Source organism: Achroia grisella, unplaced genomic scaffold (genome assembly GCF_030625045.1).
Source record: "Achroia grisella isolate CSIRO2021 unplaced genomic scaffold, CSIRO_AGI_Agris_v1 utg768, whole genome shotgun sequence".
Taxonomy (NCBI): Eukaryota; Metazoa; Arthropoda; class Insecta; order Lepidoptera; family Pyralidae; genus Achroia; species Achroia grisella.
In genome coordinates, this window is record NW_026713015.1 from 260,519 (window position 1) to 278,182 (window position 17,664).

General features: G+C 33.6%; 1 protein-coding gene across 1 annotated transcript in view; it reads left to right on the forward strand.

Moving 5' to 3' along the window:
• LOC131850410 (glutamate receptor ionotropic, kainate 2) overlaps window positions 1-12,178 on the forward strand; it is a 36,356-nt gene extending 24,178 nt beyond the window's left edge. Inside the window, exons 15-21 of the mRNA XM_059200622.1 lie at window positions 923-1,120; window positions 1,807-2,007; window positions 2,525-2,708; window positions 4,056-4,183; window positions 5,711-5,821; window positions 10,818-10,953; window positions 11,759-12,178. Coding sequence (XP_059056605.1) covers window positions 923-1,120; window positions 1,807-2,007; window positions 2,525-2,708; window positions 4,056-4,183; window positions 5,711-5,821; window positions 10,818-10,865 — 870 coding nt within the window. The 3' untranslated portion in view covers window positions 10,866-10,953; window positions 11,759-12,178. The remainder of the gene's footprint in view (window positions 1-922; window positions 1,121-1,806; window positions 2,008-2,524; window positions 2,709-4,055; window positions 4,184-5,710; window positions 5,822-10,817; window positions 10,954-11,758) is intronic.
• Window positions 12,179-17,664: the final 5,486 nt, after the last annotated feature.

Below are 17,664 nucleotides of genomic sequence, written 5' to 3' on the forward strand. Positions count from 1 at the left end.
CAGAGTCATTGTCAACTGTCCATGTTGTGAACGCAACACTTGATATGTCCACATTTTGATAATAATAAAAGATTCGATGGTCGTGGGTTCGATTCCTCGCACGTTGCCAATATTTCACGCAAAAACTATTGAACCGATTTAAATGAAATTTGATACACTGATAGCCTAGATCCTGAGAAAGCACATAGTACACACACTATTTTAATGTGAAAAAAGAGTTATAAGGGGTTGAAGGGGAGATGAAAGGTTATGTGGAAGTATCGTCATTTTTAAACTAGAAGCTTCAAGCTTTTTTTTATCTTATTTCTAGGCTGTTAATTAACAGAAATGTTACGCTTAATTTGTAAAATAAAATAGGGGATAAAAGTTTAAAGTTTGTATGGAAAATCGCTATTTTTGTAGCTAGAACAAATAGATTTTTTCTTTGACTATTTTGGATATTATAGACTATTAATATTGTTTCGTTATTTGGTCAAAGTCACTATACCACGCAGATGAATAATAGGCACAGCTAGTATAATTAAAAATTTAAATTTCATATTCAGGCAACTTCAACGAGAATATTATGGATTTTGGGTATTTGGTGGTTCTTCACTCTGATCATCCTATCCTCGTACACTGCGAATTTAGCAGCTACAATCCTAATAAATTTATTAACTTAAAATGTGAATACAAACTGCCAATTTGCACTAAATTATTATAGTAAATTTAATTTTACGTGCAGGCAACCTCAACGAGGGTAGTTCCCCAACTACCACCAAATATTTGTACCCCATAATTGGTGGTTCTTCACTCTGATCATCCTATCCTCGTACACTGTGAATTTAGTGGCTATAATCCTAATAAATTTATTAACTTAAAATGTGAATACAAACTACCAATTTGCACTAAATTATTATAGTAAATTTAATTTTACATGCAGGCAACCTCAACGAGGATAGTTGGGGGTATTTGGTGGTTCTTCACTCTGATCATCCTGTCCTCGTACACTGCGAATTTAGCAGCTTTCCTGACCGTAGAAAGGACCGTACTACCAATACAAAGTGCGGCAGATTTAGCAGCTCAGACCAGCGTACAGTATGGAACACTCAATGGAGGATCCACAATGACATTTTTTAGAGTAAGTGGTTTTTTATATATTTATCGCACGAGTATCTTGATGCGTCATTGTATTTGACGGTCTCGGTGGTCTAGCGGTTTGGAACACCGCTTTGCTTCCGATCGTGGCGGGTTCGATCCTCGCACGGTGCACATATTTGTATTCATGACTATGATTGTATCGGTCTGGGTGTTTTTTATGTACAATATGTATGTATTTATATCAGTTGTATAGCACCCATAATACAAGCTCATACAACCTTAGTAATATTATAATAGCGAAAGTAACTGCGTCCGTCGGTTTGTCGAGTTTTTCCGCCTAAACTACGCTTCAGAATACTGGATTTTCATTTAATGTTAGACATAGACATCTATATAAATATACATTGTAAATAAAATGGCTTTAGAAAAATTAAGTAATTCAATTGAGTTTCTGGCCAGTTCTTCACAATTGGATCTATATACTGAACTGGAGGGTAGGGAAAAAATTATAATATAAAAAAAATTACGTTCATAAGCGGCTAAAATGTCCTACTAGATGATTTTTTAATTTGACTTTTTCTTTATTCTTTATTGTACACACAAACATATAATAAAAAAAAGTATACAGAATAAATGTAATGTACAAGGGCGAGCTTATCTCTAAAAAGAGATTTTCTGTGAGAAAGAAAAAAGAATTTTATTTGAATCCCATTCCCCAATCGACAGGATTCAAACATCGACATATATAAGAAGATGTGGCAGCATATGTCGACCACCTCTCCACCGGCGCTGGTGCCCTCGTACGAGGAAGGCGTGAAGAGGGTACTAATGGGGAACTACGCTTTCCTCATGGAGTCCACGATGCTGGATCATAGAGTACAGAGGGACTGTAATCTGACGCAGATTGGAGGTCTCCTGGACTCAAAGGTACACATTAAACTAACTCTTATATATAACACTAGCTATAGCACCCGCGACTTCGTCGGCGTGGAATTTAACTTTATTTTTCTTTAATAAAAGTAGCCTAAGTTACTCCTTATTACACCAGCTACCTGCCAAAAAAAGTCTCGTCAAAATCGGTCCAGCCATTTCAGAGATTAGCCGGAACAAACAGACAGACAGACAAAAATTGTAACAAATGTTATTTTGATGTACGTACGGTATTTATATTCATATGTATGTAGTAAGAAACGGTTATTTCAATATTACAAACAGATATTCCAATTTTATTTATATGTATAGACTAGCTGCCGTACCCGCGGCCTCTACCGTGTTAATTTTAATCAAAAATATAGCCTATATGTTATTCTGATGTATAAGCTATATTACTGTAAAGTTTCATCAAAATCCGTTCAGTAGTTTTTGCCTGAAAGAGTAACAAACATCCATTCATATTCACAAACTTTTGCGTTTATAAGATTAATCAGATTTAACATCTCTTCAGGGTTACGGCATCGCGACCTGGAAAGGTAGTCCCTGGAGGGACAAAATATCCCTGGCAATACTAGAGCTTCAGGAGAAGGGGGTTATACAGATACTGTACGACAAGTGGTGGAAAAATACAGGGGATGTATGTAATAGAGACGGAAAGGACAGCAAGGCGAATCCATTAGGGGTGCAGAATATTGGTAAGCTGTTTCTTTATATTGTCCCGACGGCCTCACCGGTCTAGCGGATTAGACGACGCTTTACTATTGATTGCTTTATATTGCCCGCGACGGCCTCACCAGTGGAGGATGATAAGTCTGAGGCGGATTAGACGACGATGGTTTACTATTGATTGTCAATGGGGTTATGGACTGTCGTGGGTTGTATTCCTCGCACGGTACAAAAATTTGTCTAATCTCGGTGTTTTCATTATATACTAGCTACTCGCCCCGGCTCCGCTCGGGTGTACATGTATTATATATATAAAGTATAAGCCTTCCTCTAGAATCACTCTATCTATTAAAGAAAGTGCTTCAAAATCCGTTGCGTAGTTTTAAAGATTTAAGCAACATATGGACGGACAGACAGCGACAGCGACTTAATTTGGACTATGTAATGATAATGATAATGATGTATGTATATAAAAAATATATATTTAAGTATTTATATCAGTTGTCTAGCTCTAGTCATAGCAACTAGTCACTAGCTCTGCACAGCTTGGGACTAGATGGCGCTGTGTAAATTGTCCAGGGTTATTGTTATTATTTTTCCAGCTATTACTTATTTTTTTGGACAGCATTACAGCACTAATGCTGTTGAATACAGCTACACTTTCAACTTTGCTGTATGAAATGAAAACTAGTCCAAAAGGTGAAGAACTTATCTGAAGGCCATTTTTTCTCGCAATAAGAAAAACTGCTCTTTCTGAACATAATATAGAATAGAATAGAATAGAAAATCATTTATTCAGATAAACTTAATTTGAGCACTTTTGAATAGTCAACATTTTTTTAAATCTACCGCTTATTCGGAAAGCTGTCTCATCACAAGAAGAATAATAATAACTTGTGTGTTGCTCTTTTAAATAATCCTTGTAAGTTCACATTTTACAAGTCGAAACGTGTGAATACAAACTACCAACCAGCACTAATTTATTTAGGCTCAAATATAAAAACACAATAAGATTAAATCAGTCGTAGTGATAAGAGCAGACCAGTCCCTACAAGCAGCACTCGTTCACGAGTATGACGGATGAGCCAGCCATCACTGCGCTCGACCATATTTTAGGGAGCCCAATGACCCGGCCCACCACGCCGCCACATGTCTGGACATTTTAGTGAGCATGACTACTCATTCCACTCGACCACGTCACAGCTACAAAAATTACTATATGGTAGTTACAGTATTCGCACTTTACATGAGGATGCATGCGGCAATCAATACAAAAGCCGCTACGCTATCATATATCAAGAAAGCAGTATGAAAAATAAATTATAACGTTGTCCGCAAATGAACTTACTACTACTAATATACTTTATTGCATGAAGGTGGAGTGTTCGTGACTCTGCTGTGTGGCTTGGCTTTAGCAATAATGGTGGCCATATTGGAGTTCTGTTGGAACACCAAGAAGCATGCCTCACATGGGCGACAGTCACTTTGTAGCGAGATGGGACAGGTAAGGTCACATGCAACTGTCATGACCAGTTATCGGAGTAATCAGAGCTATTTTATGTACTTGCTATATCATAGAATTCAAATTCAAATTCAAAATATCTTTATTCATGTAGGTCTATTACAGACTCTTTTGATATGTCACATCCAAAGTGATTTCGAAATGAGAAGAACTGACAAGAAAATCAGCTCGTATTTTTTTTTATTTTTATACATATTTACAATAATACAGATTCGTTTAAATTCAAATTTGGGAGAATAGAGTGACCACCAGCATATGCTATTGAAAAAAAAAACAAAATATCTAATCAAAGTTCGCAACTTGGACAGACCAGTTCCCACAAGCAGCACCCGTTCAATATGATGGATAAGCCAGCCATTTTATCAACCACACCATACAAGTTTGAACTTTATAGCGAGCATATATATATACGTCATATATATATATATAAACTGTACTGAACTGTATATATATGAATGTCGAATCCAAGGATTTGTATTTTTTTAAGTAGATATATAATAAAAAGCTATTTACGCCTTAGGGGGATTACTTCTTAAATAGCTTTTTATTATTTTTACAGAGAGAGAAAGAATATATAATAAGATATCATATTTATGACTCATCACTCAATAGTCGGCGGTAGGCTGTAGCCTACTTGCGAGTCATGTTCTCCTGGTACTTTCACTGTAGTATCGGTAATAGTGAGATAACTTCACGACTGTTATCTTTGATGGAGTAGTCAGAGTCATTGTCAACTGTCCATGTTGTGAACGCAACACTTGACATGTCCACATTTCGCTCGGTATATTTGAATAAAGAACCACATTACTCCAGTAGACGGCGGTAGTCTTTATGCGAGTCATGTTCTCCTGGTACTTTCACTGTAGTATCGGTAATAGTGAGAAAACTTCACGACTGTTATCTTTGATGGGGTAGTCAGAGTCATCGTCAACTGTCCATGTTGTGAACGCAACACTTGACATGTCCATACTTCGCTCGGTATATTTGAATAAAGAAAAACACATTACTCTAATAGACGGCGGTAGGCTGTAGCCTACTTGCGAGTCATGTTCTCCTGGTACTTTCACTGTAGTATCGGTAATAGTGAGATAACTTCACGACTTATCTTTGATGGAGTAGTCAGAGTCATTATCAACTGTCGATGTTGTGAACATAACACTTGACATGTCCACAATTCGCTCGGTATATTTGAATAAAGAACCACATTACTCCAATAGAAGAGTAGGCTCTAGCCTACTTGCGAGTCATGTTCTCCTGGTACTTTCACTGTAGTATCGGTAATAGTGAGATAACTTCACGACTTATCTTTGATGGAGTAGTCAGAGTCAGAGTCGCCCTCAATGGTTACTCTTGGTTCATATATAATCGACAATATCCTGTTCCTTAGTGGCGTAATGTAGACGGGATAGGTACATTGCCGTGGTGGTTAGCGTAGCAGTATTAAGATGGACTTCCACAAAATAACTCCAAATTTGCCATTTGCAATGATTTATTTGTTTATGTTCCCAGGAGTTAAAGACGGCGATGAGAGGCGGTTCCTCAACCAGGACCGTGTTAAGACCTGGATGCTCGAGATGTTCACCAACCACTCACGTGCCGCCCGCTCCCTCTAAATATGAGGTACGTATTTTTAGACCCCTGTCCAATCCCAACGGGAATAGATACGGGAAACGGGAAAACGAATAAGACTAAGCTGTGGGTCGAACCCCTAGCGGTATCCTCAGACTAAAATCATATCTATTAGATAGATTTACTTCTGACAGACCTGATAGACGAGTTACAATAACCATTGTGAAGGATGGAGACCAAGATGACGAGCAAAAGTAAAACGGCACCGTTGTATTTGAAGAATATTTTTGTATTAAATTGACTTATGTCATATAAAAACAATATAATATTATAAAAAACACATAAGTAATAAAAAAAGGTATAAAAATAGTTTGCAACAACAATAATAATAACTCAGAACAATTACACAGTGCCATCTAGACTGAGCTGACCATCATCGTCATCATCATCATCTGCTTCATCCTTATCCCATTCATTTGGGGTCGGCGTAATATGGTTATCTCTTCCATTCATCCCCGATACTAGCAATCATATTCATGAATATGAATGTATACATCGTACGAGGAATCGAACCTGCGACAATCGGAAGTAAGGCGGTGTACTAAACCGTTGGACCACTGTCATTATATTTAGGTCTATATATTACTAGCAGACCGCGTTGCTGTGGCTAAGGTTCTTGAATACAATAATATTGCGACTATAAATTGAGATGTAAGCTATCATATTATCACTACTACTGATTTAATCTTATTGTGTTTTTATATTTGAGCCTAAATAAATTAGTGCTGGTTGGTAGTTTGTATTCACACGTTTCGACTTGTAAAATGTGAACTTACAAGGAATGTTTAAAAGAGCAACACACAAGTTTCTTGCTTATTCTTCTTGTGATGAGACAGCTTTCCGAATAAGCGGTAGATTTAAAAAAATGTTGACTATTCAAAAGTGCTTAAATTAAGTTTATTTGAATAAATGATTTTCTATTCTATTCTATTCTATTCCTATCTTTCAAGTTGGATCAAATTGCACACAATGTGCAAACCAAATTCGCAATCGGTTCAGTAGTTTAGGAGTCCATCGCGGAGAAACAACGTGATACTGATGGCGATATTCAGTGGATTATAGCAGCAAACATAATTTACTCTCGTTTTGATTCAGTTACACGTTACATATAACTGTTATTTAGGAACATGATTACTTATTTTAAATGTGATATTTATTCTTAATTCTATATGCCTAATAGACACGTAAATTCTTACTTCCTGTCCTTACTTAATACTATAAATGCGAAAGTAACTCTGTCTGTCTGTTTCGCTTTCACGCCAAAACTACTGAACCTATTTAAATGAAATTGGTATATATATTTGAAAAAAATACGAAATTCACTTTTTACTATATTTGGATACTACATTATCTAAATATTATGACTACATAAAATAAAAAATTATATGTATTTTAGATTTCAAGTTAATCAGTCGGTAAACTGTCGGATTTGAATGGCGCTCATAGTAAAATGACGGTAGTGTATAATTGTACGACGCGCTGGGATTACCCACCGCCCCCTGCCACTCCCGACGGATTTCAATAACCGCCACTATTCGTCGAACTCGATGACGAGTTGCAGCGGATTAAATTTTTCTTAAAAAATTACACTAGTTATATCTTTGTTTGCCTATTCATTCATTATTTATTGCTTAGTTTTTTATACTATGTTAAAAGTTATACCGCAATGTTCAAATCTTATGTTAAAAATTGTGAAAGAAACAAGCAAAATTGCACAAATTACAAATTATACTATAAAGAGTGCATTAATGAGGAGAAATATGTACCAGGGACTTCAGGTAAGTTAATTAATTATGTATTAACAGTTTGGTATCATTTAATTCTTATATTTATTCAATTTTTACAAAGTAAATAATTAAACCGTCGGTTCTGACTATCCGTCGTTTTTCTATGGAAAATTATAAATCAAATTAAAATTTAATTTACAATAAAATAATTTGCTTAGTGTTAGTAATACAATATTCTGTTGAGTTTGTGTTATATTATTTGACAATTTGACTTTTCAAGTTGTATGCAACTATACTACAGTTTTCTATGGACATGATAGTGACGCGTGATCACAACCGACTATATACTGCGGACACGCTTTTTTATCTAACGGTCGTATCTGACAATCCCACTTTGTTCTTAGAACTAAATTCACTTCCAACTTTTTTCTACTGAAAAAAATGATTATTCGTACATATTTAATATATTTTTCTATAAAAATAATAATCTAACCTGAGTAGTAATTTGCCTGTAAAAATAAAAAGCAGTAATTTTTATACTTTTTATACTTTCTGATCATTTTATTCTGAATAGTCTTACGATTTTTAGTAAATGTACCTGCTATATTAATAATATATACTTATGTTTTTTACATATATTTTCAGAATGCTTTTCACCACTACCCCCAGGAGTATGCGACATTATAGAAAAGATGAATGATAATTATGTGGACGTCTTTTCAGATGACGTACACGGAACAAACAGAATCATAAAATCAAAATAATATGAACCCAAACATGCCAATCACCTACTTGTGTTCTTGGAAAAGATCCTTCTTATGACCGTGTATCAAAATGCATCCTCATATATATTTATGCTCGCAGATTCACTCCCGTCAGAAAACCAGCATGGTGTCTTTTCCCACTAATACAAAATACAAGCTCAAACAAATATAAGCAAATATACATAAATACATATATAAGCTCATCCTTAACCCTTTTAAATACCTCTACCTTGATATCAGATCTGTCACCTTTCCCTCAACCGATTATCCCGAAAACATAAAAATCATAATCGGATTGTTGACGATGATATGGTAAAGTCGGTCTACACATCATTTGTATCAGTATAGCCTTATTATAATAGAGCAGCGTCCAAAAGATTTAGATGGTGACTTGAGCATCGCTCGGATGTTCAATTTATACAAAGAATGGCTTGAACTTAATAAATAATTATTTAAATACAGCTTCTAGGCTTAGATAGTACAGAGACATAGTTAATCTAATTTAATTTGAGTTTCCATCTACCTAAATACATGATCAGTGTCACAGTTTTAAAGAAACACAAAATCCGTCTGAAGACCTTAGAGAATAGTTCGCAAACCATTTAAATAGCAAAAAAAGTATCTAGAACCTTAAAACATAATGATAAAAATGACGCGATTATTTCTACCGGACGCATCGTTTGTGCTACATATTGATTTCTAAAAGGTTTTGTCGCGTCCTTATGGGTAAATGAGTGTATTGTATAAAAGCCAAAACTGTCATTGCAATATGTGGGATGAAAGTGTTATCAAACGTGGGGCCAATGAATCAGTTGCGTTTATGACTACTAAAGAAGTTTGTATGTTGGGATAAAGTAACAGGTGATTATTGTGAAGTCATGTAAATTCGTTAGTGTTTGATTTTAAAGAACAGCTAACAATAAAGTAAATTTGACAGGCATAAAAGGTTTGTGTTGATAGGACTTCAATAAAACGGTACAAATATGCTTTATCTGATGATTACATGACCATCGTACTTTGAAAGGAGACTAGAAATTAAAATACTCCAATCATACAAAAAGCTTAGGCGGGACACAATTCCTATCAGTAATGATAAATATAAGGATCTTATTGTCTTTACGATTCCTTAATAATACCTGTCAAATACCATAACTATTTGAGAAGTTTACCTAACGGAAAACTTTCTGACGAGGATTCAATGAAGTGCTGAATAATAGTCCAATAGAATTGTTATATACTTTTTGATTAAATGACTTTTCTAGTTACTTAGTTTCTATTTTGATTTCAGAATTTATGATTTTTAAGATTTATTCATTTTAATTAATGTCGTTACAACACTATTTAAATACTAATAAAAATTATTGTGATATTAGAGTTTTCTTAATAAATAATTAGTGATTAAGTTTTAGATTAGTTATTAACCAAAAAAGAAGTAATCAGGACAAATGACTTCAACATTATAGTTTTCTTAATAATAATTCTATTGATAATTACATAATTTAAGCTTAATGTTTATTATATTGATTAAAAATAGTCCAATGACCAGACTAAATAGTCTGTGTTTTATTTAAGATACCTTACCTACCCCAACCTACCTATTTACATACCAACCATAACCTACTTACTTATGGTCAAAATAGAATATGATAAATAACACATCCGCCAAAATATTACTCAGTAAGTCCATAGAACATAATCGGAAAGTAACATGCGTCATTCTTCGAAACGAAACTTTCCGACGAACAATGTCGGATAATACTATGCGACTGTGTTGACTCCGACGTAAAATGAAGCATGTGATTTTTCTGGAAAACTGTATAATTATAAGTTGTTATTTTTATTTCATTTTAACACAATCCCTATTTTTTAATTGTATGCCAATTTTCATAATTATAAATTTAGAATTAAAATAGTTATGTCAAAAAAACCAACACTGATATTTGAAACCTGTAAAGTTTAATATTTGTCAGATCCGACAGTATTCTACGACTATGACGAGATAGTCTAGACCCTGAGAAAGGACATAGGCTACTTTTTAATGCGAAAAAAGGGTTGTAAGGAGTTGAAAATGGGGATGAAAGATTGAATGGAACAATCGTGATTTTTGAAGCTAGAAGATTGAAACTTATTTTTGAGTCTGCTAATTAAATATGACATACAAAGTTTTTAAAAATATTACCCTTAAATCGTAATCGTGGGGTTAAATAAATTAGGGAGTCATTTTTTTTATTTTAATTCGTCATTGTTGAATCTAGAAGCTTGAAACTTATTTTTGAGGCTGTTGATTAAATAAAAATAAATAGGCCATCTAAGTTTATAAAAAAATTACCCTTAAGGGGGTAAAATAAAATAGGGGATGAAAGTTTTATATATAAAGATTATTATGTCATCCTTTTAATAGTTCTCTCTCTCTTGTATAGAATAAGGTTTTTTATAGTCAAGAAAAGATCAGTTAGTTTAGCAGTTCGTATATTGGTACGTACGTGTACTGCGCAGGAGACTCCGAACAGCAGCGTGGAGCTGAAGGAGCTGCGCTGGTCGTAGCGACAGTCGCGGCGCGGCGGCTCCGCGCCCTCCTCGCCCGCCCGCGCGCGCTGCTCGCACCACTCCTTCCGGCGCTGCCACCACTACAGTGAGTACCACCCACACTGCTACACTCACTACCACCCACACTGCCACTACACTCACTACAACCCACACTGCCACTACAGGTAGTACCACCCACATCACCACTACAGTGAGTACCACCCACACTGCTACACTCACTACCACCCACACTGCCACTACACTCACTACAACCCACACTGCCACTACAGGTAGTACCACCCACACTGTCACTACAGGTAGTACCACCCACATCGCCACTACAGTGAGTACCACCCACACTGCTACACTCACTACCACCCACACTGCCACTACAGGCAGTACCACCCACACTGTTACTACAGATAGTATCACCCACCACTACAGTGAGTACCACCCACACTGCTACACTCACTACCACCCACACACTGCAGTACCACCCACACTGTTACTACAGATAGTATCACCCACATCACCACTACAGTGAGTACCACCCACACTGCTACACTCACTACCACCCACACTGCCACTACACTCACTACAACCCACACTGCCACTACAGGTAGTACCACCCACATCACCACTACAGGTAGTACCACCCACACTGTCACTATAGGTAGTACCACCCACATCACAACTACAGTGAGTGCCACCCATACTACCACTACAGTGAGTACCACCCACACTGCCACTACAGTAAGTACCACCCACACTACCACTACAGTTTACCACCAACACTACCACCTGCTACCACTACACTACATTACCAATACACTATATATCTATATATTTTTTTATTTTAATGTATTTTTATTATTAGAATGGTATTTCTTATCTATGGCACTTTTCCACAGATTCCGTGGGCTCCCTTAGGCGTACGACGTCTTATGTACTGAAAGAGCCACGCGACCCTCCTAAGAAACATGTGCAAATACTAGCGTAGTTATATTAAATGTGTTATATTCAATACATTCATACACTATTTGGCGGGTTCTAATTTTGAAATCAATAAAAACCATCGAGAAATTAAGCATTAACCACAGAGAACTTATGATGATTGAAAATACAACATTAACCATAGAGAACGTTCAAGGAAACATTAAAAAATACATACAATGCAGGAATCAGTGCTATTGTAGATATATGAAACAATTTTGGTAAATAAATAAATAATAATAATTATTATTATTACATAAAAATTCAAGTGAATATAGAACGGCTATTTGTTTTAAATTTTATTTGAAAATAATTCGCGCCATTTTTGTTATGTTGCAAGTAATTTTTAATTACATTTTAGGATAAATTTGGAAATCAATAAAAACTATAAAGAATTTACAATCATAACGTTTAAGGAAACATTAAAAAATACATAAAAATTCACGTTAAGATAGTACGTCTATTTGTTTTAAATTTTATTTGAAAATGATTCGCGCCATTTTTAAAACGTTGTAATTTTCTAAAATTGCTCGTATTTTTTCATATGAATTTATAGTGTAAGTTTTAATTATTGAATCAACTAATACAAACATTAGCTTTTTATAATATGTGAAGTCTGATCTCCATCTTGTTATTAAAATAACTTATTTTTATTATAATTATTATGTATGTACTAAAGTATATTCTATACTGCCATATTTTATTGGCACAGGTTATTTAGAAAACAAAAATAATGTTACAATTTCTAAAACGTTTAATTCATAATTCAAATTCAAATTTCGAATTATCTTTAATTGAATGTAATAAATAAATAGAACTCGCCAAATAAGTCAATCAGACAATTTCCTATTTGAAATTTGACCTTAGTAGATAAATAACTAAATTGAATATTGTATTTACGTTTTATTCTTTTTATTTAAGTATTTCATTGCATATTACAAGAAAATATACAATTTCTCCATAAATTGCTGTTATTGATACTTTTTTGTTTATATTACGATACATATTACGTTATAGAGGAGAAAGTTGGAGAAGGATTATAGGAGAATTTAGCGTATATTTAGTACAATATATTTGACATAAAGTTGGTTGGTAATAGTTGAAATAATTTTGTTTCTTTAACGCTTCTAATTACAACGGCTGTATAGGCCTAATGTCTTTGCCTTAAACGATGTAAATAAACATAAAAAATTAGTAGTTAAATTAAAAAAATGTGCAATTTCAAATAGGAAATTATCTGTTTAATGTATGATAAATTAAGTAAAAATATACAAATAACTATGTGTTCTTTTAGTGTATATATAATATAGAATGTTTATATAAATAAAATGTATTGAAAAGGATGATAAGATAAAATATATATATTATACTCTTTTTTTATGTAACTGGAAACAAGCTGATTTCAGTCTTGATTGACAGTATCACGGATATCGCTGTACCAATACACCGTATGACAAACATTGGTATTCATGAGTATGATTGTTTGTATCGGTCTGAGTGTTTATATATATATATATATATATTATATAGTGTTTAAGAACTTTCTTTAACTTGGGTCTAGATGGCGCTGTGTCAATTGTCCATGGTTATTATTAACTATTAATTTAATTAAGACGTAATTACAGTTTTATATATATATATATTGCTAAATATTGAACAAGTGTATTTATTTTAGGTGATGATTACATTATATAGAAAATATTATATGAAAGAATACAAACATATAATACTCGTGAATACAAAATTTGCATGCGAGGAACTGAACCAGCGACTATATATAACGATATGCTAAAACTAGCTGAGGCCGTTGTCTTATCTCTGTCCGCGCAACTTCGTTTTAATCTGCTGCTTCTTTGTCTGCGCTTAAAAAATTTGCAAAATAAAAGCGCCTATTGGTCGTAGCGTAATGTTATATAGCTTAAAGACTTTATCGACAAATGCACTAGCCAACACAAAAGAAAATCAAATCGAACCAGTAGTTCCTGAGATTAGCGCACAAACAAACAAACAAACTCTTCAGCTTTATAATGTTATATTAAAGTCTCGCGTTCAGGGGTGGAATTTATCAAAATCCTTTCTTATGACGTGATAGTAGCTTTATGCCTACAAAGTCTCAGACTGATCGGTTTAAAATTGATAAAGTTTTATACAAGACTAAAAATTTTGAATTAAAAAAATGTTCTTAGCGGATTTTACGTCATAACATCTAACTGCATACCAAATTTATATTCATCCGTCCAGTGGTTTGCATGTGCGTTGATAGAAAAACTTTGAGTTATATATATATATATATATATATTATAATATCGTCCTTTTAAGATTTCTCCGTTAAATTGTCTAGAGTAAGGTTTTTTAAAAGTGTTAAATGCTAGTTATATATATATATACTGTAGAATATTTGTCAAATTTTGTATCTAACATACTAAATTATATGTGATACTTTACATATATAGCACGCTTAATGATTCAATAACAAATATATTTGAAACTAGCTGTACTCGTGACTCGTCCGCGTGGATTTTAACTTTATTTTTCTAAATTAAAAGTCGCCTAAGTTACTTCTTATTACATCAGCTAAAAAAAGTCCCGTCAATCAAGAAAATCGGTCCAGACAATTCAGAGATTAGTCGGCACAAACAGACAGGCAGACAGACTAAAATAAAAGTCCCGTCAGAATCGGTCCACACATTTCAGAGATTAGCCGTAACAAACAGATAGACAAAAATTTTGTAAAAAATGTTATTTTGGTGTATGTACCGTATTTATATTCACATGCATGTAGTAAAAAACGGTTATTTCAATATTACAAACATACACTCCACTTTTATATATGTATAGATAATTTCAATTTGCCACAAATATAACCAAAATTTTGTTCAATGAATTTGTAATAAAATTTATTAAATTATTTACTAATTAAAAAAATATTGTTAATGATACTTTGTCTATGCCTGTATGACGAGCGTTCATTGCGCTTTTTTTTATGAAGTCTGCATTGTCTATGAATTTTCAGAAATGTATTAAACAATTTTCTAAAAACCATCAGGCGGGCCGTCAGCTTGTTTACCCTTTAAATTAATATATGTATTTTCAAATTTTTTAACGTGATCACGCATTTTGTGCGAAGGTTTGAGAAATATTTTAGGAGAAGTTTTGTCTTTTGTCTTTTTTATTCAAATTACTTTCTTAATTTTAAAGAATATGGCAAAACATTGTATCATTAATTTATTTCGTTAGCTTTATTTTAAATTTTATTTTTTATTTAATTTAATTATGATTATTATTACAATTATGACTACTCCAATATACATTGTTTAATAGTTTTTGTTTCACAGATATGCAGACTTCAGAGAGTTCTTTAATAAACGCTATGACCATGGTCGTACCTAGTTTATGGTCGAAAAGGGTAGTAGTATTTCAAGCCGGGATAAGGTCATTTGAAATTTTAATGTACAATATATTTTAAAGCATTTTTCAGGGAGGGGGGATATGTCACTACCTGGGTATGGCCATGGCTATGACGTCACAAGTATATGTAATAATAATATATTTAAATGGTGTATACGTGTGTCACAGACTGTTTTTTGCACTTTTACTATATATATATATATGTATATATATTAATAATGACGATGATTGTTGTTTGTCAATTGGTTCCAACGGGCAGGGAAATGTTGCTAGAACAGGGGTTCCTAATCACAGTATTGTTACCCCAATGATCTATTAGAGAAACCAATTTTACCCCCATCCTAAAATATTTACAAAACAATCGATCTTATATATAAAATTCTCGTGTCACAACGTTAGTTACCATACTCCTCCAAAACGGCTTGAGCGATTTCTATGAATTTTTGTAGGCATATTCAGTAGGCCTGAGAATCGGTTACTATCTATTTTTTTATACCACTAACTGATAAGGGGTGTCCACCCCTAACATTTTAATTTTATTATTTCGAACTTTTTATTTCAAATGGGGTAAAAAATACATACATCCCTAATTTTTCATACTTTTACCACCAAACCATATTTATTATTTAATTTATATGGCAAACCAACGTTTGCGGGGAACCAAACAAACTCATTTTTAATATACATATAAACACTGACTTGAGTAAAAATAGTTTAATTGCACTCGTTAATTTCTATGTTATTTACTTTTGTTGAGAACTATAATAAATATCCACATCCACGCGGGTTTCTAGCATCAGTTCCAAAAGAGTTATCCCCTCACAATTCCATATTTACCCCCGTGTATGTAATTACCCCAAGGTCCGGAACCCATTTTTTAGACCACATAGCCTGTCATTTGGTAAATAATGACGATGGTATAATTAAATATTGACGTTTTATCATTATATTGAGAAATGCTTCACATTGAAACAGTTTCTAGCCTCAGTTCCAAGAGAGTTTATTACCCAATCAAAATTCCATATTTACCCCCGTGTATGTAATTACCCCAAGGTCTGGAACCCATTTTCTAGACCACATAACCTGTCTTTTGGTAAATAATGACGATGGTATAAATAAATATTAACGTTTCACTATTATATTGAGAAATGCTTCACATTGAAACGGTTTCTAGCCTCAGATCCAAGAGAGTTTATTACCCAATCAAAATTCCATGTAGTTTTATAATGCAGCCACTAGTTTCTTTAGGTTAAATTTACTTTTGTCGAAAAAATGTTTCACATTGAGTATGCCTCAATTCTAGTTTATTACCCCCTCACAATTCCAAATTTACCCCCGTGTATTTAATTACCCCAAGGTCCGGAATCCATTTTCTAGACCACATAACCTGTCTTTTGGTAAATAATGACGATGGTATAAATAAATATTGACGTTTCACTATTATATTGAGAAATGCTTTACATTGAAACGGTTTCAAGCCTCAGTTCTAAGAGAGTTTATTACCCAATCAAAATTCCATGTAGTTTTATAATGGCAGCCACTAGTTTCTTTAGGTTAAATTTACTTTTGTCGAAAAAATGTTTCACATGGTTTCTAGCCTCAATTCTAAGAGAATTTATTACCCCCTCACAATTCCATATTTACCCCCGTGTATGTAATTACCCCAAGGTCTGGAACCCATTTTCTAGACCACATAACCTGTCTTTTGGTAAATAATGACGATGGTATAAATAAATATTGACGTTTTACTGTTAGATTGTGTTTTATTGTATCGTCTGAATATATTGGATGGTATTGTAAACAAAAAATATTATAATTATTATAAATAGTGCCTAGTTTGGTTTTTTTTGTAATAATAAGACATCGGTATGATCGTATTAATTAAAGTAATATTTATTTATTATAATAACAATAGTACTAAACAATTCACACAGCGCCATCTAGTCCCAAGCTAAGCAGAGTTTGTGTTATGGGTACTAGACAATTAATAGAATACTATATGTTATACATATAAAACACCCAGACCGATACAAAAAATCATACTCATGAATACAAATGTTTATATAATTACGACTACCGTGCGAGGAATCGAAATCGTGACCATCGGAAGTAAGAAGTAAAGCGCGGTGCTAAACCATGCTGTCATTTTAATTATGTTGGATTTTGTTAAACACGAATATTTTGTATTCATGAGTATGATTGTTTGTATCGGTCTGGGTGTTTTATATATATAATTTGTATGTATTTATAAAAAATTGTATTCATATTATTAAGTCTATATCCCCCATAACACAAGTTCTGCTTGCCTTGTGACTGGATTGCGTTGTTAATTGTCCAGGATTATTTATTATTATTATTATTATTATTAATACGGATCGTGTATGTCGCTGGGTTTTTATATTGGTGTGTTCTAATG